The 26,703-nt window shown below is 39.6% G+C and overlaps 1 protein-coding gene across 18 annotated transcripts in view; it reads left to right on the top strand.

The window, feature by feature from the left end:
- Window positions 1–26,700, top strand: part of PITPNM3 (PITPNM family member 3) — a 151,994-nt gene extending 125,294 nt beyond the window's left edge. For 17 of the 18 annotated variants that reach the window (XM_064522975.1, XM_064522970.1, XM_064522974.1 and 14 more), the window contains 9 exons: window positions 3,847–4,041; window positions 4,781–4,929; window positions 8,464–8,580; window positions 9,567–9,683; window positions 15,184–15,332; window positions 17,307–17,456; window positions 18,342–18,525; window positions 18,948–19,076; window positions 20,088–26,700. In XM_064522975.1, the coding sequence (XP_064379045.1) occupies window positions 3,847–4,041; window positions 4,781–4,929; window positions 8,464–8,580; window positions 9,567–9,683; window positions 15,184–15,332; window positions 17,307–17,456; window positions 18,342–18,525; window positions 18,948–19,076; window positions 20,088–20,396 (1,499 nt within the window). In that variant the 3' untranslated portion in view covers window positions 20,397–26,700. The remainder of the gene's footprint in view (window positions 1–3,846; window positions 4,042–4,780; window positions 4,930–8,463; window positions 8,581–9,566; window positions 9,684–15,183; window positions 15,333–17,306; window positions 17,457–18,341; window positions 18,526–18,947; window positions 19,077–20,087) is intronic. The other variant, XR_010392235.1, reaches the window with a different exon arrangement.
- The last annotated feature ends 3 nt before the right edge of the window (window positions 26,701–26,703 follow it).

Raw genomic sequence — 26,703 nt, 5'->3', positions numbered from 1 at the left:
GTGGATAATGAATGCTTAAATCAGGGAAAAATCAAAACAGACTGCTAGGCAGGGAGGAAAGAGGATGAAGGGGATAAGAAAGGTGATGGTAGAAGGAATTGTGCTGTTTTGACTTTGTAAGAAGTTTGATGTAGAAAATGAGATAAGGTTATGTAGGTGTGAAGCGTCCTGACTTGTAACACTATGCAAGAATTGAATTTATCAGTGTGCATGTGTACATTAGATTTCTTCTTTTTGCTACAGATTCAGAGATGAATTCGGGCCTCAGCAGGATATTTCAAAAGCCATATCAGGATTTAGAGTTTAAGATTGGAGGCTAATATGGTAAAATGGCAGTGTTTTCTATTTGTTGGAGCCAGAGGTGAATATGTATCAGTGGGAACCTGTTCCCTGCAGTAGAACGCATGCATATACACACACATGCACACTCATGTGTGCACACACACTCACATATGCACACTCACACGTGCACACACACACATCCCTACCTATGTTTTATTTGCTTAAAAATGTGTATGTTGAATGCAAATCAGGTGGAAGCAGATTAAATCAGTGTTTGAAAAGCAACAGTTAATCCAGAGTCACATCATTTAACATTCATAACAAACTGCTCTGTCAGAAATTCAGTTGTATTAAATTTTCAGATTAAAATTTGAAATGGGATACTAACATTTATACATTAATAGTTCTTTATCATAGTGTGTACTTTTTTCTAATGCAGATGTCTTTAAGGAAAAACAATAATCAGTGTTCACATTTGGTATCAGTCTGTGCTTTCAGTAGTGTTTAAAACTGTGCTGACATTAAAATAGGTAGTTTAAACAGACTGCTTGAAATTACAAGTAATTTTGTGAAAAGTTGCAATGTTGAATGACTAGTTTTTTACTCTTGAAATTACAATTTCTTTCTTTTCAAGGTGAAGCTGTATTTTTTAAATACTGTTACATGATACTAGTATAAGCTTAGGGCCTCTCCTTGAAAATAAGTGTTAAACAACATGAGAAGAAGGCGGCTTATGATTAGACATGAACTGCTGGGTCGCATGCACCAGTTGTGGGTGTCCTACAGGTAATGATGACAAGCATAGGACAATAGAAAATACCACTAGTGACATTTGGTTTGGAAAAGTAATGCTCCTGTCCTCCATTGGCGATATATTTTCCTTTCAACAGCTCAAGAGTCTCTGTCTTCACTGTTGCTAGAAATCAAGTTTCCATTGCATGGTAGAGAGAGGCTGGGAATGTCAGGCTTTTGACAGGCTCTGTTATCAGATTCTCGCTTATTTCTAGCATGGAACATAACAGCACAAATTTAGTAAGGGATTGGGAACAGATTCCTATATCCAGAGGAGAGATTATGACTTTCATTCAGCCTTTCAGGTCTTAAGCTGTAGAAGTATGAATTCACCTATAGCTCTTCCCTACTGTGAGCAGCTGGTTTTATTTTGCTGCCTAGTACAGAGTACTGAAAAATCAGAGTCACAGAATGGTTGAGGTTGGAAGGGACCTCTGGAGATCATCTAGTCAAGTAATAGCTTAATTGCCTTCATTAATAGCTTAATTTGGTCTCTGCCATCCCAGTTGCCTTTTCAAAGACTTTTCTATTCATTATTTATCTCTCTATCTATGCTGACATTCTTCACTCATGGTAGAAAGCTGTTGCACATTTGTCTAGCGAAGTTGCAGCATATAGGTGCTAGCAGATGGTTGGTTTTGAGGTGTAGGCTTCTTCCATGTATCATGTTTCTTTGCCTAACACTTGCCTTTATCTGCAAACACTGTTGTCAGGGCGCAGAATAACCTGAAGACCTGCCTCCTCCCTAGAGGATTGCCTTAAGGAATAGCTAAGCTGGGGGACAGTCCAAACTGAGGGGTTATGTGCTCTCTTCTCACCCACGTGTCTGGGCTTTCTTTCAGTGGAAGAGGCGTACCCTGGTTTACATTCTGACTTGGGGTTAGTGTACGGCCTGGCTGCGTACTTGGAAATCCCACTGGTTAGTGAGGCACAAATTCTGTCACTGAGATTTCTAAGGCTATCTGAAAAGTAAGCCCTCTTTTAAACAACTGGCACAGTAAGAATACTTCCCTCTGGCTGTTCTGCAAAGTGAAAATGTTGCACTGATAGATTTTACCAGCCTTCTTGTGATGGAACAAACCCATCACATAGAGTGATTCTGGAAGCAGAGAACTCTGCAAGTGATTTGGGAACAAAGGGTGTTCTTTTTGAGCTCATCTAAAGCACTGGGTCAGAAGATTCCCCTCCACAGCACATAAATCTGTAATCACTGTCTGTTAGATATATTGTAAAACAAAAATTCCTGAGCTGTAGTGATTACCAAGTGTTCCATGGAATGCTTTTGTATTAAACCTCTGTGCAGAGTTAACTCTTGGCTGCATTTTACGCCTAAGTTGGGTAGGTTTCAGTGGGCATGAAATCCTCCCATTTAAATGCAAGTGCTTTGAGATCATTTTGGAATTAAAGGTTTTTTGTTCACAAAGGATTGATTCTGTTGACTGCATGGATTTTTCCTCTCTCTGATACCTGGACTTACAAAAATATTTCTTAAAATAAGAGCTCCTTTTGTTACCTCACTCAGCTAAGATATTCAGGCGTGCATGAAAACAAGCCAGAATCTTTCCAGCTGTATCAGTTTTTGGAGATGGAGGAGATTGTGGGGAGCTGTGCTGCTATTCTTTCTCATTTAACAATGTCAAGTTTTACCAGTTCTGATAATCTATAGATGCTTATGCTTCCAATGCATTTTTTAAAGGAATGGTGTCCTTTAAAACAGCAACTTTTATTTATTTGTTAGCAAATCCCATTACTCTCTTCTGTGTGTGCCACTGAGGCATTCATTGCAATGAGAGTTTGTAAGACTTGAAAAGCTAAAGAAAATACATTCCAGGACTCTACTGCATAAGGAATTGTACAGGAGAGTCTCCGAGCCAAAAACATGTGGAAGATGAACACAGCCTGATGCAGTTATTTGTTTGAACAGGACTAAAATATGCTCAGGAATAAAGCAATACGTTGTCAAAGTTCACCACCTTTCCTTTGTATTCTGTGCATTGAACTGGGTCCCCTTTTTCTTCTCTTGGGTATGTTTTAATCTCTCTAGGAGGTTTGTCCTCTGAAAAACAACACTGAGGAGTCAGCTGCTTTTGATCTATGCTGTATGTCCTGTCTCACTGGTATATGTTTGGGCTTCTGCCTTTCATAGGTACAGCAGGATGTTCAGGCTGCTTCAAGCAAAATTACAAGTAATGCTTTTATTTAAATGCACATACATTCTTACATGTGTTTCAGAACACCTCAGGAGGAAGAGTTTGTTTTGTTTCATTAAATACATGTGTTAGCCGTATTCCATAGCTTATCTGTCAGAGTGGCATGAAGAAATAAGAATTTTGTTCCATTTAGGAACGTGCAAACCAGCAGATACCCTCTCTGAAGGCACTCCTTCTAAAGCCATTTTGCTCATGTCAGGAAAAGGACAAGTGCAGTATCACAGATTCCCAGGGCTGCTTAGCTCTTCTCAGAGAATGACTTTGAGGTGGGTAGGGTTGAGTGTGCCATAAAATAACCTCCCAGCATCACTATTCATTTTGGAAGATCTTGGCCAAAGCACCCAGCTACCATTGCATTTTGATGGCAGTAGAGTGTGCTTCCTCTGTTTAGTCTTACTGTGTCATGCTGTTCTCCTTCCCCTGAAGGAGTTTCATCTGTGGTCATTAAATCTGGTCTTACTCAGGAAAATGTTCATTAGTTTTGGTATTAAAAAAAAAAAAAAAAAAAAGAAAGGAAAACATGCTGTTCATCCCTTTGTTTTTTCACTTCTATAACCTACAGGTGACGCTATCCACAACCACAGTGCTCTGTTCCTTGAGAACAGCTCTTTGAACTTGCCTTTCCCTCAGGAGAGTCCGGAATCTCCAAACGCACCCAGTCAACTGCAAGGCAAATCAAGGAGGTCAAGCTTGGTCAGCACAAACAGCGAAACCTCAGGGTCAACAGAGAGTTTGCCATCAGCATACCTCACCAACAGTGAGTGTGGCTTAGTTCAGTGTGCTGTCTGATGCAGCCTCAACCCTTTTGCCCACATCCTTTATGTGGAAATTTTATTCTGAAAAGGAAAATTGCCTGCTTGGATATTTGGGGAGCATGATAACAGCATAAATTGCTGTGATTTTAAATAACACAATTTAACTTCCTATTCTGTTTATAATTAAGTGGATAAAGTAATGGAAGCAAAGTCACAGTTTTATATTAAGGCTGTGCTCATAAACAGTTATTAAGGATTTCATACTAACTGGTGTTTGGAAATATGTTCTAAGTGTGAAGAACTGTAGACAGATAAGAATTGTTACTTATTATTAAAACTGCTATAGATCATTTTATTGTCCTGTTATGGACCGTCAGTCATGTATCAATATTGTGTTCACCATTTGGGAAGCATTACAATTTGTACTCTAAAACTTTATAAAATTATTAGTCATTCATTGTGCATTCTCCGTAGACCAGAAAGCAATGGGAATCATGCTGGGCTGATCTCTGCTTCCCAAAACTTGAATCCGATAGGACTGGGTAGGTTGCAGACATTTAAGTGATGATGCAGTCAGTGAAAACAGTACTTTTGTGTTTGATTGATACCTTTAATAGAACCTAAATGTCAGGATTAAAAAAATAGAAGACTTCAACTAACTATCCTAAAATGAAAGACAGCATCAGACTTATTAAGAAGGCATCTTTCAGAAATGTGATTTTTTTTTTTTTTTGTTGGTAGTTACTGCCAAGTGGTGGGGAACAAAACGAATAGATTATGCCTTGTACTGTCCAGATGTACTCACGGCGTTTCCGACTGTGGCCCTGCCACATCTCTTCCATGCGAGCTACTGGGAATCAACAGACGTCGTGGCATTCATTTTGAGACAGGTCATTGATCTCTCTTTCTATAGCAACTAATACTGTGTTTGCTGAGTGCATCTTCCAAGACTGATAAGTGTTTTAATCTTTGATTCAGTTAGATAGCTGCTTGTGGTTGCATCACATAGACCTTGATGTGGGAATAACAGATGTGGATTTACTGGAGAGGTGAGAGGAACAGCAGTCCCCCATTAGCACTACTGGCTGGTGTACTTACTATTGATTTCCGTGACTGGGAACAAGGCATTGTCACGCACACCTTCCTACCTCCTCCTGAACCCCAAATCAGGACGGCCTGTATTGTGTTTTTGTTTCCTCTTGTCTTTTTGAAGAAACAGGCTATTTCCGGTTTTGCTTTATTACGTAGATCTCTACTAAATATCAAATGATTAGCTAAGGTCTAACAACAGTTTTAAAATACTGCTCCCATGAGAAAATCAAGTCAAGAGGTGTATAGCTGGGTATGACTGCCATCTTTTGGATGGTAGGAACCCTTCAGACCTGCCTCAGGGATTTAGATATTCATCTGATACTTAAAATGAGAGTCTCACACAGGGAATTAATGGACAACACATTGCATGGACAATACAAATACATAAATTAACCTCTAGAGACATCTAGTAGGCAAGCTTTATCTGTAGATAGCAAAGAGTTGCAGTCGCACCTTGTAATGGACGTGTTGATTATACTGAGATTAGAGATGCCTTTCTGAAAGAGGACTGTGCTCAGTGCTGCCTTTACGTGCACACTGGCTTTTGAGTACATTCTTCAATCCTGTTGAAAGTGAATGAGGCTGGTGTCTGAAGTGCAGGCTTATGTGCTTTCCTGAATCAGGGCCTCAGAGCGGATTGTGAGTTGAATTTGGAAAGATAAATACAGTAGTTTTTTCCCTCTCCACCATCCCTTGCGTTCCAGCATTGCACCTGGTACTTAGTTTTCTAAGCCACTGTAAACGGTGTAAGAAATAAGGAGACTGAAACAGAAGTGTATAGGAAAAGACTGTTGCTTAGGGTTTTCTCCTGTAAATATGCTAGACTATTTGGAGACATTGTGTGTGCTGTCTCCTCAGAATTGATTTCTGAGGCATATTATGGATCTCTGTTTTCCCTGCTGTTCCAGGGTGTAGACGGCTGCTCTCAGTGACTGGGAATAATGCAGTGCCTGTACCTCAGGAGAAATTGGTGTGGCTGAGAAATCTCACCTGGTGTGAAAACAGCTTAGTGGCATTTGTATGAAACCTTCTGCAGGATAAGTGCAGAACCCAAAGTGAGCCCCAAAAAGCCAGTCACATGCAGTCTAATTTGGATTAACCAAAGGATCAGTGTCTTTTTACATCCAGTGAATAATAAAACAGCTACTGTTTGACAAAGGGCAGAAAAAGTAATGCAGAAAACTGCAGTGACTTTTGTTCATTAAATCAGTTTCGAAAATGTCAGTGTGCCTGCCTCTCCCACAGTTCCTTTCAGCTGGTTTCCAAGTGTTTGCTCCCTCTGTCTCCTGCTCCCAGTGCTGGGGTCAATGTTAATTGCCTGCAGGCTCAGCTGGTAGCTCCAGGGGATGGAAACTCAGTGGCTGAATTTCCTCCAGCCTAAAACTGCTGCTGAGGGAGAAGAGAGTTCCCAGTACTGAATGGGCAGTGATGATGGGTGTTTATAAGAAAGGACTAGAATCGCGCTGTGAAGTTGTACTCAGCCTCTGAGAGTGGAATGTGCAGCAGAGGATCTGGCTGGTAACCAGACCATTTGTAGAGTTTTTGATTGCTGCTTTTAATTGATGAAATACTAAGACTCCTTCCAACCTCTGAGTGTCCTTTCAAAACACCCTTTAGTATAAATGATTCCAGTCCATATGTGTCATCCAGCAATTACTGCTTTTCCACTGCAGAATTTTAAAAGCTAATTTAAATAAACTTTGTTTATAACTAGTGTCACTGCAATCACTGCAAAGCAAAAGTTGCTGGAGATTTTTTTCATGAACCAAAATAATCTCCAGAACAGGAATCTTACTTGTTATTCATCCCAAAGTAGAGGAAGGGTTTCTACTGGAAGTGACAGAATGCAAATCCCTTTTTTTTCTTCTTCAAGGACCCCAGATAATCCTGCGTTCACACTTCACTTTTTTCTTTGTAGCGCTCTCATATCTCCTGTCATCTCCTTGTCTCTCAGGATTTTTTTTTTTAACTTGAGTGCATCAGAGCATTCTTGCATCTCCTTTCAAACACCTCCCGAAGCCCACTTCTCTATCAGCAATCATTCCTGCTTTATTCTCTTTGTTCTCCTTGCATCCATATCAAGTTGTATTGTGTCTTATCTAGGCTTATGTGTGTATTTCAGTTTTTATAATTTAATGAGCCCTTCAAGTGTTCGGAACATGCCTCTAAAGCAATATGTGAGGTTACAGCAGTGCATAAAGAACTGGTTAATTCCAGCATAGGCTGGACATTCTGCCTTTACTGGGATTAAGGCTAATGGCTCATGTATGCCCTTTGGGCATATATATTTCCTGCACGTGCCCTCCAGTGAATGGTATTTATGCCAGTTTATTAAAAAACACACTCATGTCTCAGCATGACTATGACATGTTGCAAGTTAGTTGCTTTTCTAAGGCTTAATGCAACAGGGGACTGTATATGAGATGGCTTTCTAAGGCGTTCCAGGCCACCGTTCTAGAGATGGCACCCAGAGTGGAAAACCCAGCCCAGGAAGCTTCAGGATGGAAAGCAAACTGTTCAACTTGAGTCATTTTCTGTTAGCTTACCCTGCCTCTTTCACAAGCTATTTCTCATTCAAATTGGAATAGCCTTGTGCTATCCCTGATCCCATTAGTTAGTGAAACCACAAGCACTGTCTTACTGAAGTCTGTGGGTTGTCCCCAGAAATCTGAGGAGGGCATATAAGTTTCTTAGTAAGCAGGTGGTATTTAGATCAAAAGAAGCAGTGTAGCCTATATGATTCTGCATGTTCAAAATTACAGTCCTCTTACCTGGTGTTACCAGCCACAGGCTGAATCCTGAGCCTGTTCCCTGTTACAGTGGTAAGATCTGAAAGGCGGTAAGAACCATTCTGCTTGAATGTACGTATAGAAAATCAGTATAGATGGAGTCAGGAAGCTGACCTCTGCCCTATAAAGAACATTAACAAGTACTTCTGTGGTCTTAAACTGCATTACTGACTTTTGGATGCTTTGCAGACCACAAGCAGACAGCATGACTGTCACCTGATTCCATCCTAATGTTCTCACGATTTTCTCTGGATTTTTGTGATTCAGGGGAGGATTTGAATGTAAAAGAATGTACAGGCTCTGTTGTGAGTGGAAAAGCTGTTTAGTAAGTATTTGAGGTTAATTGTATAGACATATGACCTGCTTTCACTCTGCTGGCCATCAGTTAATGTGAATGTATGGCCTGTATCTCTTTCTACTCCATTTGTGCTATCAGCTCTGAAGCATCGTTCAACTGGGGCAGTAATGCACTTCCCCTTTCTTTACCAAGTACGGGATTCCCCAGGCCGTGTACTGTTTATTACAATGTTGATATTGTTTCAGGTGATGAGGTATGAAAATGTAAATTTCAAGGAAAACGACAGCCTGGATCCAGCAATGCTAAGCCCATCGAATCCACGAGAAAAATGGCTACGCAAAAGGACACATGTCAAGTTGAGAGTAGGTATAAATCTGAATACCCATGGCAGCTACAGAACTTGGGTTTTGCAGGAACTTAAATGGAGTTCAATCTCCTGAGGTGTGAATTTTACATAACGAAGATAACTAAAGAGCTGAAAACTGCTAAGCACAACCTAGAGGCAAACAAATTAAGAGTTAGGGAATAAGAACAATTTATTCTTGGTTTATTTTGACATGTTGGGAGAAAATACGTTTCTTTCTCTAAATAACAGAAGGGCCTTACATTTCAGTTGAGCAGGAGGTTCTCCTTCTATTTTCTTATGTGCTACCTGAGTTCATAACCTAAGAAAAATATTTATTTAATTCTACAAATGCCATGTCAGCTAGAAATACCAAATCCGGACTCTCATGATTTCTAGGAGCTTGTGTATTAAAAAAAACCCTCAAATCATGAGAAAATTTCTATTGGAAACTAGCTGAAATCCTGACCTTTTTCTTAGTAAAATAGCCATGTTAATTTTAGATACATTTTTAACAAATATTAAACACCACTGTAAATGTTGGTATGAATACATTTTGCACCGGGGCATAAGTACACACCGGGATTAAACATGATCTTCAGCTAAAATCTTCTTGAGGGAGGATTGCTTGCTTTTTGGTGTGAAAAATTATGGCTATTAAGAAATATGCAAAAGTACCTCATGAGTGTGTCTTACACAAAATCATGTGAGTCTGTAGCAACACTTGCAGTGAAAGATAACTGGTATTCCTTAAAAGTACTCTCTTATTTGGTCATATTGAGCATTTTCACTAGAACCTCTATTCAGGAACACACTGTTACTGGGATTGTGGCTCCAGGTGAAATGGGAGCCCAGTTTTGCTAGGTGCTTTACAGATGCGCCGAGATGTAGCTCAAACACGCTGTCCAGGACTTTTTGTCTATGTCACTGTTCGTAGTAACAATGTAGAGATAGCTGCTCTTCAAAAGCAAAAACTGCCCTTTTTTCCTTCTGCGTTCATTTCAGAATGTGACTGCCAATCATAGAGCTAACGATGTCATTGCAGCAGAAGATGGTCCTCAGGTACTGGTTGGGCGCTTTATGTACGGGCCTCTGGACATGGTAGCTTTAACAGGTGAAAAGGTAAAGCCTGAGTCTTCTGTTTCCTTATTTTTCTCAAACCACGTTTTACTAGAAACAGTTGTTGAATATAGCAACATACAACATCAGAGAAAGCCTTACAGTGAGCAGAAGTATGTCACTTATCCTGTCGCTTCAGCAAAAATATGTGGTAACTGGGCTATCCTGATTGCTGGCCTTTTTCCCAGCTGTCCTCCTGCTTATGTGATGCTGGCCATCTCCTCGGGCTAACGAGGAGCGTGCTGTGCAGTGATGTCTGAACCTGCCGTCCGATTGCACCACCTACCGGAGACACAGTTAACTTCTTGAGGAGGGAGGAAAAACTAATTCTGTAGCAGTTGGCAAATCACTAAAAGAAAAATATATATCCTCCCCTCAAGGTAAGGTATCTAGGTAAAGGAATGGGGATTCTAGAGGTTAGGTTGCTGCTCTTTTTTCGTACACATGGAAGAGTAAAGATTAACTGCAGAATTGAAATAGTAATGTGACACAGTTGGAACTATCTGTACTCCAAAAGCCACCCGCAATAGCCAGGCTTAAAACTAACACAGCCAAGCATTAAGTGGAAGTGAACACATTTGTTCATATTCACTGACACTGTAGGGATTTTTGTGAGGGAAGAGTGCCTTGTGGAAACTGGCAGAGCAATGCTGCTGAGCTTGGGGTAAAACTGAAGCATGGAGGCTTCACTTGGCCTGTTTTATGGGTGGCCCATTTTGCTGAGGTACAGCACTAACCTGATCCCTCTAGGTACTGGCCTACTGACAGTACAGCCTCCTTTGAAGTATTATGATGTGAAAAGGACAGTCTGGGTGTTTCTGGAACCATGTTTCTGATGGCCGGTGTATCCCTTAGCTGAGTGTGAGGAGATAGTCATGTCAGCAGAGAGAAGGAGTGATGGTGACTTGAACGATGGCAGGAGGTATAATATATCCTGCCAGTTATTTAACTCTGCATTCAGGGTTTGTATTTTGTTTTCTCTGTCTTTGAAATTATACTTACCATGATACCTCTGCAGAGTGCAGTGAGATCTGTGGATAAAACTGGAAGTGATGCTTACTGTTGTCACAATACCAGCACAGATGCACCGGTATCTGTAATGGCTAGGGTCATCTGATTTGCCTAGAAACGCCGCAGCTCGCTCATATTTGCATGAATCATGCAGTCCTATTTAGCAGAAAATGCCTGCAACAGAATATAATTGCGTTGTCTGACACAGCTGTATTTAAAGAAACTCATATAAAAAAAAGTTCTTCTTTCTGCATATTTGTAGCTTCATGTTTAAACTGAGTTAGAAACTTTCCATTTACAATACATTATGCTTCATCAGGGAAAACAAAAGGGTTTTTTGGTATCAGGAGTCAGTCAAAAGCAACAGAGAGCAATCCTAGCTCTGTCGCTGGCTGTGGGGTCAAGGAGCAGCTGAGATGAATGTAATCACAGGCAAGTAATGAAATACTGGTTTCAGTATTCTGCCTCCTGCTTGCACTTCAAACTTGGAGTCTGCTTTTAGGGCCATCTGCACTTAAATAATGACTCTTAACAACAGTTTCATCTATAGTAAACCTGCTTTGTGCTCCATCTCCTTTGACACTGGTTAAGAAACTGGCTCTGGAAAGGCTTCTGCTGCCCATCTTTTTTCATATTGCTAAGTAGGAAATGGTGTTCTTGTATGGGAAAACTTAAGGATCATGGCACCATGCATTAGAGGCAATAGTCTGACTATTTTTGGTGTGTTCAAGCTCCTGGCCATAGGATATTAGAGTTAACATGTTTGATGAGTACTTGCAGACTAGGCCTGTTGCATTCAGTCACAATAATGCTCTTGCTCTTGAGATCAGCCTTTACTTTCTAACTTTCTGCCCACATTATGAGCATGAAATGATTGCTCTTTTCTTCATATGCTGCGTTTCTGGAGATACTTAAAAAAAAAAAAAAAAAAAAAAGGGAATCTCATCTCAGAGTCTTACTACATGATGCATTTAGACACCTCATTCAGTGCCTTTGGGGTGATAGTACAGACTACCCCTTTCCAGTGAATTGTTGCCATTCCTAGCAGAGACCTCACTGTAGAAGGTGAATAGTGGTTGTCCTTTCAGCCCCAGCCAAAGAGAAGTTGAACTACATGTGGAAAGACAGATGGTTCATGCAAGAAAGAGCTCCTCTATATTCATAGAAGCTGCGTCAACTGCCTCTGTCTGTGCGTTGACTTGAAACACATAAGTAATATGCTGCTTCTAAGATTCTGTTGCAGAATTCAGAATACCATGTGCTGATACAAATTTAACTGTCAGCATAGGTTTCAGTTACATTTTTAAGATCATCATTGCTTCAATCTTATCCTATTGGGTTCATAAGAAACTTAAAGCAACCCCATTACTTGAGTTTGCATGCAGGTTAAGATCACATTTTTTCTCTGATTTTGTTGAAGATTTTATTCACAGCCCTTTATTAGCTTTTCAGCCCTTCTTCGCTCTGATCATGTTATATGTACTTAATAAGAGTCTTCTGGCATGTAGTGGCTGTATGAAGAACACTTAAGCTGTATGGTTCCAGGGCTTGATAATTTCCTGTTTATGCCATTTCTCACATGTCAGTTAAATCTATCTGAGTGTATTAAAAGTCTTGAATTGGATCTGCACTCAAGAAAACTGCAGATCCAAGCTGTCTATGCAGTGAAATCCCTGGCATGGATTATTTGTACTTATACCTTAGCAATACCTGCGATTGAAGTTGGGTACTCTGTTGTACCTGGTGCAGTGCAAAAATAAGTAGAAACCATTTTTACCGCAAGACCATTGAATTTGTCACAGAAAATGCCCTTCCCCTCCCACCTTACCTCCTCTGTGAGAATAAAGGGGAAATAAAGGAGACAAAAGGTCACTTGAACTCCTTATGTTGATTTGGGATGGGGTAGGAATTAGAGCAGGGAAGATCTGGTGTCAGTCAGCAGCGTGGCCTGCAGATTTGCTTGGATCTTGAAGTTTTTTTTTGTTTGTGACAGAGAGCCTGAACTGCACTGTCACTTTGCAGTGCTGTCCTCAGCAAGCAGGAGATCCTCCTTGAACCCCATCTGATTTGGGTGACCAATGTTGAGGTACAGCAGAGGAGTGGTAATGGAGATGAGGCTGTCTGGTCAAGACAAGGAGACAGGAGCTCAAGCCTCTCTGAGAGTCTTTGCCAGTCACATCCTCCCATCCTCCCATGGTCCACTCTGTGACCTCAGCTTCAGTCTGCTGACCTGTTCAAAAAGATTAATTAACCTGAGGTGGGCTTGATGTGCCAGTTTTTATTGTGGAAGGGTTCAGTGCTGGGGGCTGTCCTTGTTTTCCCAGAACTCCTAAAATGTGCCTGTTAGGATTCCTACAAGTGCATAGACTGGATTCACTTTAGCTTTGGGTCTTTACTGAGGTCAAGTTGGACTGGCAGAAAAGAAGGCATATTTAGTATTTTAATGTGCAAATGCAGACTACATTCAAGATGCATTCCAGTGCTTTTCCTGAGGCCAGAGGTGTTTCTCTGGGCTTTAATTACCCATTACACTCGGGGCATTACACACTTGACCATATACAGGTTATTATGTGCCAGTTTGTTGCCTTGAAGTTGCATTCCTATTTCAGAAGGATACGGAAGAGCAAAGAGGCTGTGTTTCTGCAATGAGAAAGCATATTCATATTCGCTTTGGTGTTGCATAAAATCTTGTAATTAAAATCCCTTGGAAGCAATTGCCAGACAGAAGTGCTAAGATTATTACTGAGTATTGCATTGAGGAGAATTCCAATTTCAGTAATGAATTAACATTAATTCTCATTCTAATTTTGAAGGGTTTAAAATCTAATGAAAATCTTTTTTTTTTGTTTTTTGGGGTTTTTTTGTTGTTTTTACACTTCTGTGTTGTCTCTTCAAGGAGCTTGAGTGACTTTATTTAAAAAAAAGAAAAAAAAGAAAAAGGTCTCATAGTCTCTTCTTGTGGTGAGGGAAAACTGAGCCAGAACAGTTCAGTGACAGCAGTCAGCATCATATCGTTCTAGCAGCTTTTACATTGCTGTAGAAAAAGGAAAGAAAAAGCTGACCTGGAATGATAGTTGTTGCCAAGATGTTTCAGAATGCCCCATGCAAACTTGAAAGCTATTTGTTTGAATCTCCACCATTTTAATGGCACAAAAGATCCCACCTTGACATGAAAAAAATTTATTAAAGGGGAAAAATAGAGGGTAAGAACAGAATGGTTGAATCAAACAAAGCCAAAAGCATGATTCACAAAAGGAAAATACTTCTGTTCCTTGTTAGATCTTGGATTCCTTTGCAGATTGTAAGGAAGCGAGATTTCCTCCCCCCCCCCTCATATCTGACTGTTAGCAAAGCATAACAATATTTTCATTTGCCTTCCTTTTGCTAATGGTGCGTTTGAAAGTGGGAAATTTTGAATCCAGTCAGCTACAGAGTGAAGCTCTCTCCTGCTTGTACCATCCAAGACTTTAAAGAGCAAGTCTGTATGCCTCTGTATTAACACCATGAATTCATTTTGCAGTCAAAAAGCAGAGGAAAGAAGGAAACACATTGTTTAATCTTGGTAACACTTCTGATTCAGAAGTACTGGACTTTTCTTCCCTTGCGTTGGAATTCATCCAGGAATACTTTAGTTCTGAATTTCATCAATTCATAACAATTTTAATATTGTTTATAGTTACATCCCAATGTCACATTATCATTATGTCCAAGAGAAGCATATCTGTAGATTTAATGAGAATATCCACTTAAAGAGCCTGATCTCAGAAGCTGCTGTCCAATCTTGTAGAATATCTGGCTGTGTTGAACATTGAAGATGATCATATACCTTTTATGTATACATCCTGTACAAATTGAGTCCAGAAGGAGAACTCAACAGATACTTCCTTCAGATCTACTGATTTATTTATTCCTTAAAAGTGCCAATTCAAGTCAGACAAAGTATTTCATAAATTTTTGTTAATTTTGATAAAATATTTCTTTTGGAGAAAAGCATATTGAAGCCTTTTGTAAAAAAAAAAATAAAAAATAAATTGATAATTCAAGTTTAGGTTTTTCACTTGAAGGCAAGTTTGAGGAAGATTATGGTTTGAGAAGGATTTCTTTTTATTACTAGCTAAATGAATTTCCCATTTTATTGATACAGAATGCAAAAATGTAATGTGTGCACACAAGCCAAAATGATCTTTTTCCTACTTTTGGGTCTTGGCAGAGCTCCGTGCCCTCTAGACACCTGCGGTGCTAAGCTGTGTGCTTTAGATGTTTCACAATTCAATGAAATGACTTCATATACTCTGGATTGGGGAGCATTTTCTAATTATTAGGATGCTCTATGAAGACTTTACTGAATTCTAAGATTCCTTGAAGTTTCCTTGTAGGCTATTAGTACAAGCCACAGTTGGAGACAGTAATGTCATCCAAGCTTTGCAGGCCCTGTGAATAGGTGATGTGCTGCCTGCTATCAGACCTGAAGACTGTTTTGTTATTTTTGCAGGTTGACATCTTCATAATGACTGAGCCATCTTCGGGTAGGTGGGTGTATTTTGACACAGAGATATCCAACAGCAGTGGCCGAATATCGTACAACATACCCAAACAGAAGAGGCTGAGAGTTGGCGTGTATCCTATCAAAATGGTGGTCAGGTAATAGTTCCAAGCTGGAACTACAATTGTGGTGGGCTGTTGTGGTCAGGAGAACACTGAGTTGTATAAAATTGAAGGTGGGGAAAGGATTTAGAGTCAGTTCTAGATTATGCAACGGACTTGGGCAAATGACTTTCATTTCTTTGTGCTTCAGTTTCCCAGTAATGATTTCAGGCATCTTTTCTTGATCCTTTCACTGTGTTGTCAGCTTAGATTTGAAGCAGCGATCGTGTTTTTACCTGCCACTTTGGAGGTGCCCAGATCAGTGGGTCTGATCTCTAGTGCAACACAAATCCTTAGTACAATTCAATTTAGTGATGCTTGGCCTTGCATAACACAGTCTTCCTACAGCAAGAGAATATGATTTGGGTTAAGTCAGAGCCTGCTCAGTGGGAAAAAGACTGTTGCAGGGTATGGCTCTGCATTCTTCAGACTGATGACAAACTTTTCTTCTTGAAATGAACAGTCAAGGTACTGCCTTGCTGTCAGCAGCGGTTCATGTGTTGATGTCAGGCTGGTTGAAGGAGTCACTTTAATTTGCTACTCAGCACTATGCTTATTCTAAACTGAAAAAATACAGCACCTTAAAGAAGCAGTTTGTTGAAGTGAAAGCAGTCAACTTTCCTGACTCTGCAGCAGTTCTTAAAAAGCTCTCTGTTAAGTCAAACATAGAGAGTGAAAATGTGTGAAATAAGATCTGTCAGCCTGGGTGCAGGACTGGAATAGCTGTGCTTTTAAAAAATTTTATGTTTAATAAAAATTCACTTTGCTTTAATGTAAAGTTTTAGTTTAGTATTGTGCCTTAGAGTTTAATTTCCTACCCACTTAGCCAGTAGCTTACAGCTTTCATTGAATCCCTACTTTGGAGACAAAATCTGTGTGATGAATTAATTGAAACAGAATGTGGTGTTATCCAGCTGTTAATCAAGTGCAAAGTCAATGTGCAATCTCATGTACTGCTAATTCAGGAGGAAGAAATGTTTTACTTCAGCTTACTGTAACAGGCGATGAATTCAAGAAGACAGAGTTACTTAGAAACAAATTAAGGTCTATGCAGAAGCTAAGTGCCCATAGGCTTTAGACTGCAGGAGTAAGTTTCAGACTGGAATGAAAGAAGTTGTCCTGTCTTTGCCCATGAAGCTGTGATGTGATACACACACATTGTAAGAATCTGCATCACCAGATATAAATTCCTGGATGGTACAGTAATCTTCATTTTAAAGGAGAGAAGGTGCGACCTTCAGATCACAATTTTTAGGCAACGTGAGGTCATGGGATGGTAGGAACTTTCAGTCTCTTTGTGCTGTATTATTGTTCTAATATCCAGCCCTCTTGAGGAGAATACGTCATGAACAGAAGATTGCATTTCAAATCCTTTATGTTTGCCTTTACATAAGAAAAGCTATCTATGATTGTACTTCTGTTTGGGTTTGGGAAGGAGGGGAGTTGTTTTGTTGGTTTTACTTTTCTGAATTGGCATTTTCACTGCAATTTGCAAGCATAGAGGGATGAGTAATGCTAGAATTACCCAACTGTAAGCACATTCAAATAAAAGGTGTATATCAGTTCTTTCCTTGTAATTTCACATAATTTGGCAGTAAGTGTAGACCTCTGGGGAAAAAAATTGTAGCAAATTTCTCTGTGTGTGTGTGTATATATATGTGTGTGTATAGATAGAAAAAGACAAAATTTTGGTTCTTGGGATGGGATGTTTTTTTTGAAATTCTTCAGTGTATTTGTACAAATGTTATTGTTTGGTGAAATCAGCTTCCAAAGTTCTTGTTGGAAAGCTGTTTCCTAAAAAAAGTGAAAGCTTTAACCACCCTGCATAGGACTGAAATCAGAAGCCTATCTGACAGAGATTTTTGAAGCTGTAGGTCCAGATAGATCTCATTTCAGGTTTTAACCAGAATATGCAGAAAATACATTCTGATATTTTGTTTTTAAAAAATATTTATTGCTTTGACTCTCCAGAGGGGACCAGAGCAGTGCTGCAAGTTACCTGACTGTGCTTCCCCGAGGAATGGAATGTGTGGTGTTCAGCATTGATGGTTCGTTTGCAGCAAGTGTTTCGATCATGGGAAGTGACCCCAAAGTCCGAGCTGGGGCAGTTGATGTTGTCAGGTAAGTGAGGTTTGCATGGTTCTCTTTTTATATCTCTGGTTTACCAGTTTGAACATAATAGGAAGAAAGAGGACAGAACAGATTTTTTACTAGAAAACCAGAAATCTTTAAAGGCTGAGCTTTTTTGCTTGGACATTAGGTATGCCTGATTTTCAGAGGAATCTTAAAGTGCCTTGGTTTAGTTTGAAATTTATACTTTGTTATATAAAAAGGCTTCTTGGGAATATAACCTTAGAGCATGTGCAGTGAATTAATAATGTCTCAGTTTGTTACTATGATTAGCAAAGGGTGTCTTTTATGTTTCACTAACTTCAAATAAGGACGTACTTCTACTTCAAAAATACCAAGTATCGTGAGTACAAGGCGGGGGGGTGGGGGTCGGGGCGGGGGGGGGTCCACCTTCTGGAGAGCATATGAAATGGCGGGGGGGGAGCCTTTTAATCCACTCTTACATGTCTGCTAATGCTGCACTGGGCAAAGAAATAGAAATGTCATTTTGCAACTTGCATTGGGCTAGAAGGGTGTCAAGGGTTTCCATTCCCTACAGCTGAAATGGAAGGGAATTTTGCTGTGGATTTCAAAGGTAGCAGGACTTGACCTGCAGCAAAAAGACTATTCTAAATACATTTTTAAATAGCTCCCATGTTTTATATAACTGTATTGTATGACACTGTCGCTTGCTTTCCTCCTCCTCTCTCAAGATGTAGAAATTATTACTTAATTTCTCAGTAGAAGCAAAGATTTGGCCGTGCTGATTTGCACTTGCTGAGGGATCATGTCTGACTTCTCCTAACTGGGTCTGTGCTGAGCAAGGAAAATACTGACCTGTCTGTGATTATTATTTCTCTTTCTTTACATTCACAACTTATCTGCTGCTTCTGACAGGCATTGGCAGGATCTGGGATATCTGATTATTTATATCACTGGCCGTCCAGATATGCAAAAGCAGCGTGTGGTTTCCTGGTTGTCTCAACACAACTTTCCACAAGGAATGATCTTCTTCTCAGATGGGCTTGTTCATGACCCGCTGCGACAAAAGACTATTTTTCTCCGGAATCTCATGCAAGAGGTACTAGAAACCTGTTTATATTTTCAAAACCTTTTCAGAGAATGTCATTCAGTGAAGTTAGAGATCTCCCTTCCTTTTGAACAGTAAATCTCACTGGCCATTACAAAGTATTTTTGCCATTCCTCATTCCTTGTCTCACTTTTTATGGAGCAAAGGCAGCTGATAAAACATCCAGAGGGGACCTTCTGGCATGCGATATTACAAATGAATAAATGAACTGCCTGTTCTTTCCTGTGTGTGGACATGTACATAGTTGTTCTGGCCTGCAGGCAGGCAGATTTAGGTTTCTGTGGTTTACAGAATTACATTGCTAATAGTGAACTTGTATGCTGCTTCACTGCAAAACAAGTGTCATCCTTGTAAGTGTATGATGTTCAATACTTAGAGCATTCACAGTGGAAGTAACATTTGCCTTGTTTCAGTGCCACATCAAAATCTGTGCTGCGTATGGTTCCATGAAAGATATTTCTGTATACAATGTCTTGGCTCTGTCGCCATCCCAAATCTACATTGTTGGACGGTCAACAAAGAAATACCAGACACAGTGTCAAGTAAGTAACTCTTGTTACAGAATCAGGAAATCCTATGAGGAGCCAAGAAATGCAGATGTGCATAACTGCATGTGCATACATGCACAAATGTGCACACACACAAGACAAAGAGCAGAGATGGTGTTTCAGGGGAAAAAAGGGAAGTTTTGGTTTGAGATGAGGCGTTTTCTTGCAAAGCATATGGTAAAGAGAATTGAGCGGTCTTAGGATATATCTACAAGTGCACATATGGCATATTGCTGAATGACAAAATGGAATAGTTCATTGAAAGTAAAGGCGGGAGGAGACTTGTATTATTCCTCTGTAGGTATCTAACTGGGATGCCAAAGATAAGAACTTAACTCCTTGTAGAGCCCATGGGTCGAGACAGCTTCTCCCCAAAACACATTTTATAGTGCCTCTTCCTTGATAGTTCAGAGAGCTTTAAGTGTAATCCTGGAAGCTGAGCAATGTAAATGTCCTCAAAACTGCGTAACAGTCAGCCCTTAAAGACTGGGGTCTTCCAGCTATACACCCCCAGCAGAATCTCTTTTTTAAGACTGTGAGGTGGCTTGAAATTCCACAGTCTTTTCATCCTTGTGAATTTCTGTTTTGCTGCAGTCCTTACCTTCCTCCCAACATCCTGTTTCCCTGCTAGAGGACCAGTGGAGAAGGAAGGCAGCTTAGCCACAAGAAAGGACAAAATTTATTCCTCTTAATTGAAGGGCTTTTTTATTCTGTTCACAGCAGACTACAGTTTGGCTTCCTCTGGCTTAACTAGTTGTGGTAAATTTGGAGGCATCTTGTCTAGGAAGGAAACCGTAAGACTATCCAAAAGCAAGGCCTCATCTAGCTTAACAGCAAAGAGCACTCTCTGCTTTTCCATTACCCATGATCAGCATTTATTGAAACCTGTCTGGCAGCAAGTTTAACCAGCCAGATGTCTCATTAGTATGGAGCCTGTCTTTTGGTTACTGCATATTACAGTTAATAAATTAATTTGTCTCTCACTTTCTTTCCTTCCTATTTCAGTTCCTCAGTGAAGGTTATGCAGCCCACTTGGCCTCACTGGAGATCAGTCTCCATTCACGACCCAAAAAGAACAGCTCTCGGATGATCTTGAGAAAAGGCAGCTTTGGCCTCCACTCCCAACCTGAGTTTTTGCGCAAGAGAAACCATCTCCGCAGGACTATGTCTGTACAGCAACCTGACCCACCTTCTTTCAACCCCAAACCAGAGCGTGCCCAGAGCCAGCCCGAATCAGACAAAGATCATGACAGGCATTTGCCCTCCATTGCGTGGGTTCGAGGTGGAGTTCCCAAATTTGAATCTGTCCCCTAGAAAGCTTGGAGATACAGATCTTGGGTGCACTCCATTAAATTTGTAGGCATGCCTCAAATATAGTATTTAGGCAGCTTCAAACTAGGAGGCTGGGGGGGACCTGTCCCTCAGAGTCTTCCCTCCTCTGGAATCTGCCGCCTTACACCAACCTGGCAACTTCCAGTTTGTTGCTTTTGACGTGTTTATTGGGAAACTTTAAAACAATCTAAAACTATTGCAAGTGCTTCAGTATCACAGTAACAGGAAATGTCTTAGGTTATTTTTTACAAGAGATGATAAAATAAAATGTGCAATAAGAGAAAAAGCTGTAGCAGGTTTTACTCAAAGGAAGGACTGTGATACCAGCTAACTAGCTGCACCCAAAACAGTATAGACAGTAGGTCCCAGAGGTTACAGTGAAAGCTTACACTTTAAAAACTCAATAGTTGTATCTGTTGCTGCTTCACTTTCGATAAGGCTATACACTTCCAAGGGAAGCAGTGTTGGGAACCACAGTGATGGGTGGTCAGGATTTGTACAGCAAAATGCTTTGGGTGCCTTAAACCCAAGATTTTCTTTCAGCTTACAGTATTGGTGAACAGACACCAACATGGGCACTCATTTGTGAGGTGCTGGACATCAAGTAAATAGAAGTCCACTTATGAACCAAATTATAAATGCTTCATGTTAGAAATAAATGTCTCTGCAGTTTGAAGCAGTTAGTGTTGCTGTATACAAAGTGATGTGCAAAGTATAAAAGATCACATTGTTTTGTGGAACTTGGTGACTGTGCAAAATGTGTGGACTGCTCCAGTTAAGGAGATGGCTCTGATCATCTCAGTCCGAGACATGGATCCTGAGATGGTAAGCTAAAGGGAGCCCTTTTACTAAGGGATCTCCAAACTTTAGAGCAATCACTTTTTTTTTCATTATTCTAATTAGAATCTTTACACTGGAGGACAAAAAAATAGTAGTAGATCGTAATGGAATTCCTATGGGTAAATTTTTTACCTTCTCATGCTTTATAGCAGCTGTTTTGTTAAAGACAATTTGTAGCATTTAAAATACATTCTTTCATCTTTGAAGAAAGGAGATGCCAACATACAGGTGCCAAATAGACATTTTCCTAATTATTTAAATTTTTCTCAGCTTCCACAATGCACTTACTAGAAGTAAAATTCACTCAGTGGGAATACTTCAAAAGTAAATGTAGTTAGTTTAACATAGCTTTTTTTCAAATTTTTTTGTGCAAGTACTTCTGATGAACTAAATTCACCAAGAGAACTTTCATGATTGAACTGAACTTAAGCATGTTTCCAAATATGCAGTGAAGTTACAAGCTCACAGAAAAACCTTTTCTTTAAAAATTAAAACCAGACTGTTAACCCTGAAAAAGTTTGAAGTCAATAGGGGATTTCTTTTTTCCCAGTTTTTTTGTTATTGTTTTGTTTTGGTTTGTTTTCACTTTTAGTTTCAGGTTTTCCTAGTCTGTAGCTGGAATGGAAACAGTCTCTCAACAAGCCTGTTGGTTAGTGATTTAGAAGTTGGCATGTAAAAAAAAAAAAAAGGAATTATATGGAAAACTATTACGACATTGCAGAAGTAAACCTAATTCTATATTCTCTGTTCACCCAAAAGTTTGTGTGCTTTTTTGAGGGGATAGTAATACGGCTTTTGCCTTAAAAGGCAGCAAAGTAGCTTATAAATGGAGATCTCTGGTTTGTATTTTTCAGCTTATTATTTGGCAAGATTGCCAAACTTGCCTCCTCTTTGGAGTCATGCTTAAATTCTACTTCAAACTCGCTGAAAGATCTCTGGCACACCAGTGATTTGGTTTTATAACACTTCCTTTAAGGGGAAGGGTAAACTCTTCTGAAGTTTTAGGAAAGATATGAAAAGTTGGATAGCTCTAATTAGGAGCAGGTAGCTGCATTACACAGGGCTGGATTTTTTTATGCTCTGGTACCAAGTCAGCTAGCTACAAAAGATCTCCACAAACTGCAGTGAAGTAATCTTTAGGTTTACATGTGCCCCTGCCCCAAGTGTCATACCCAGCTCTTTAACCCACAAATTTGGAGCAGTTATTCTATGTTCTGTCTTGGCCCGTGGTATTTATTCTGATCCCATAGCCACAGTTTCTTCTCCTATGCTCTGCAGCTAGGAGGGGATTACACAAATTATACCAGACAGCAGATTCCATCTCTTCTGTTCAGTTCACTGCTAGTATAGGTGCTAGAGCTGACAAGATGTCAGTGCAGTAAAGGCTGCTTATTGTGGTGCTGAGTTTGTTTTCCTGCTGCTGGTCTAGGGAAGAAGAAAACAGGTAGTAAAGAGGCATGTCTGATGTTTATTCTGTGCTCCCTTCCTATCAAATATACCTTGTTCTAGCAGCTGCCAACAACAAAATGCCCAGAGTACATACTGTGAAAAGACCAGATACAGTAAGTAGCTCAGTCTCTGACCAGTACATAATTTATATATTCAGAGCAAAGTCATTGCTTGTTGTCCTAGGAGCAGCTGCCTTTTTCTGATGCCACAATAACTGACAGATGGTTTTGACAATTGTCATGGCAGGCAAAATGGAATATAGCTATTTCCAGCATGCTCCCACTTGTTAGGTTTAAATGAGCAAGGCAACCCAAGGTTTACAAGGGAGGAATTCACTACACAGATCTGAAATTTGCTGATGAGGGTACCTAAAGGCAACATAGCTTGCAAAGTTTGAAATTACTTTTTTTAAGCATTGGCTGTGTCAAATATCTGCTGTTAGTATTCACTGTGCCTGCTGCAGATTTCAAAGCTATTGCTCTCTACCTCTGTCAGCCAAGAGACTCCAAAATCTATTCATGAGTTTAAGTTATTGTGGTAGGAAGACCCACTCCTTTTCAAAAAAGACATCTGTGTGGAATTCTGTGATAGGCATTAAAGGAAGTAGAGTCTGAACACAAGAATGGAGAATCTCCTGTCTTACTAAGTTCTCATTTTGCAAGAGACCATGTAGTGAAAGCTCTGGTTTTGTATATTTCTGTTAATATCTGGGTCAGCTTTATAGCAGTCATTGTGCTTCATTTAAAAGTATTATCACTTAAGGAGTAAAATAAATGCTAGTCTATGTGCATGCTTTAGAATGGTAACAATTTAATAGTTTCCATACGTGGCATTGAAGTCAAGCTGAAAATATTTTCCCAACTTCATTTCCTAAGATGTATGAGAGCTCATGTGGCCTTTACGTAATTCCAACACTACTTACTGCTCAGGGATAGAATGGTTTATCTGCTGATCACATGCCTCCAAGTAAGCATTTTTGCAAACAGTGTTACAGGCATCAGTTTGGAGTTTAATGCTTCCTGCTAATTAGGAGCTGATGTCCTGAAAGATCAGATGCCAGAGGCATTTGTTTTGAAAGCGCTAGCCACTTGCTACTAAATTGACACACAAGTTTTGTTGGAAGTGAAAGTACAAAAGAGATGGTTACGATTCTGACATCTCACAACTAGGCTGGCAGCACAACAGCCTAGTGTGGCAGTGGAAAACTGGGACCTCAGGCATGTAGAAACACTAGCTTTTTGCAGTTATATTTGGGGTGATCCCTGATGTTTGCCCGATGAATCACTAGTTTTACCATGTAATTTAGTCCCTGTTACCACTTAAAATATTTTCTTCCTATCAGAACTTCAGCTTTACACTTTGTCCACACAAAACTGCATGTAACATTTCATGGTCATTCAGTTTGCAAGTGGATTCCAGTTTTTATTCAGTTTTAGTTGAGCTTTTACCAAACTATTATCAGTGCTCTTAAACAGGCTCTTTGCTGTGAGGTTGAGTTTGAGCCCAGAGTCTTTTTCTTCTCTACTTACCTGTCCTCATGTCTGCATTCTTTGCGCACTCAGCACTGTCTTGAACTTTATAGGCTATGGAAGCATTAAAGCATATGCAGAGGGGAAAGGGACAGAGAGGTCGGGGGAATCATGGGTGCTCAAGGAATGCAGGGTTAGACCCATCAATAGTTTCAGCACCATTAGTGCCTCCAGTCTGATTAATACAAAAAAAGCACATACTGTTCTGACCTGTGGAATGGAGGAAGCATAACTGAAACTTTAGAACACTGAACTTGTTAATCCAGTGGCTGTTGAAGCAGTAGTACAAGTCAATGCACAGGGAAGGCCACACCTAGACGCACTTATTTCTCTGCCCTGTTGATATGTTGATAATTACTGTAAAAAATTATGGCAGTGATTAATAGCAGTGGTGGACTGTTATCTGAGATGTTGTGAAAACACACCTTCACAACTGTGGTGTATTTTGTGCTTGTGTGAGTGTGTGTGAGTGTGTGTGTGTGTGTAGCTACTGAATTCATAGCCATGTTAGGTGAAGTTTTTGGTTTGGCTTTCACAGCAAATGTGTAACCAATATGCATTTTTTACAATGGCTGTTAGTTCAATTTTATTGTCCTGTTAGGTGAGTTTGAAAAAAGGTAGAGTTGTAAAAAAGAACACAGAATATTCCACAGTCCTGAATAGTAATGTTGATCCAAACCTGCTTATTTTGAATAACAGATGTTTGCCTACACTAGTGCTCTTGGAACAGAATCTTGCTTGACCAAAGTATTCTTGTTTAGTTTTGTGGCATGGTTTATATACTCTTCAGCATAAAATCTTGTCAGGTGTAAAAATGACATGGCATTAATCATAATTCTTGTTCATTGGGGTTCATGAGTCAGCTGCCGTTTTGATTTGGTTAGATGAAAATGGAGTCTTAATTTCTTACAGATCAGCTTCCTTTATATACTAAAGGAATAGTAGAGGGATATCAAAAAAAAAAAAAAGTAGGTCAGGGCAGCACTACCTGTGTATTTAAGCAAATCCTTAGTGCTATTATCATGTACTCTGCAGCATAAATTTAACAGGGAAAAATGAAACTTTTCCTTCCTTCTATATTGTTTCTTGTCTTAAATTTGTTTAAAAGTTTTTTAATAATATCTGAAATCAATAGGTGTTTTTAATTTTTTAGATTTTTAAGGGCAACGATTGTTCCTGAAAAAATAGGATTTTCCTCAATTTTCTCCCGTTGTATTTAAGCCACAGAAAGGTAAGTACATTATAGAAACACTAGATTGGTTTATGGTCAGTTTTCATAAGCTCATGGGTTTAATAAGGGAGAGGAAGACGTTTTACACAGTGTGATTTCATTATTTTTCTGATTAGAACTTAAAACATGAGGTCTGAATTCAAAATTTCTGCATTGAATTGTTCATTTCAGGCATGCAAGGGAGAAAGTGGCACTTTTCACCCTCACCTGGGAGCTGGTACAGGATAGTTCCCTAAACACAAAACTTTCCAACTTACCTCCTCTCAGCTTCTGTAAGAGCAGTGATTCCTCATGATCCATGTTTAGAACTCAGCAGAAGTAGTGGTTTTCACAAGGTAATTTGACTTAATTGCTGTTTAATCACTCAAGTGTAACTCTGGATTCCTACAGAAGATCTGAAGTTCCATCCCCATTTAAAATGGTGGTGGTAACACACTTTTTTGCAGGAAAAGAGCTCCATTTTCAGAAATAAGAAATGGCCTGGAGCAGCTGGAATCCTGTGCCATGAACTCTGGCACTGAAATCAGAAGTTACTCCCTCTCTCCCTCCATTTAGCTCAAGCCCAAGGTAAGGGGATGACAGTTTACCCTCTACTTATATTTATCCTGTTAAGGTACTGTCACAACTGGGTATTGAGGGGGGAGGGTAGAAGAAGAGGGGGAACATGAAATAAATTTGACAGTTCATTTCTCATTTATTAAAGGAGGAGAAAACTTAAAAAGGTGAGACAGAAGGTTTAATATAGAATACTGGGTAATGGGACACTAGAGATTATAACATTGAGACATAACTTAAAAAGACAGCTTAAAAACTTAAAAAGAGCTTTAAGGATGAAGATTTTGGGGATGACTGGTATGTAGGGCTCAGAATGGCAGTCCCCTCACAGAACCTCAAGCCTTGTGCATATCTTATTTTTCTGTTTGTGGGAGAGGGCAGGGGCAGGCTACTCTACAATTGAATACCTGTGAGAAGACTTGAACATGTTCTTTCAGTCTGTAGTTTTGAGTGCATACTTCTAAATATTGTTTTGTCAGTGAGAAGGTTCTATATGGTGGCAAATGTTTATATTTCTTATGGCTGCACCTTGTAAAGATTTAAAAAAAAAATGTACAATAATGATTTAATATGAACTAAGGAGTAAGATTTTTACAACTGGTATAGATTTTGATGTGAGCTGCTTTTTAAAATCTTATAACAAATTAGTCACTTAATAAAATCTTCTTTGCCTTTAACCAAACAG

This window comes from Dromaius novaehollandiae, chromosome 19 (assembly GCF_036370855.1).
Source record: "Dromaius novaehollandiae isolate bDroNov1 chromosome 19, bDroNov1.hap1, whole genome shotgun sequence".
Taxonomy (NCBI): Eukaryota; Metazoa; Chordata; class Aves; order Casuariiformes; family Dromaiidae; genus Dromaius; species Dromaius novaehollandiae.
Note: the sequence above shows the minus strand (reverse complement) of the source record. Positions and strands in the feature narration are given on the sequence as shown.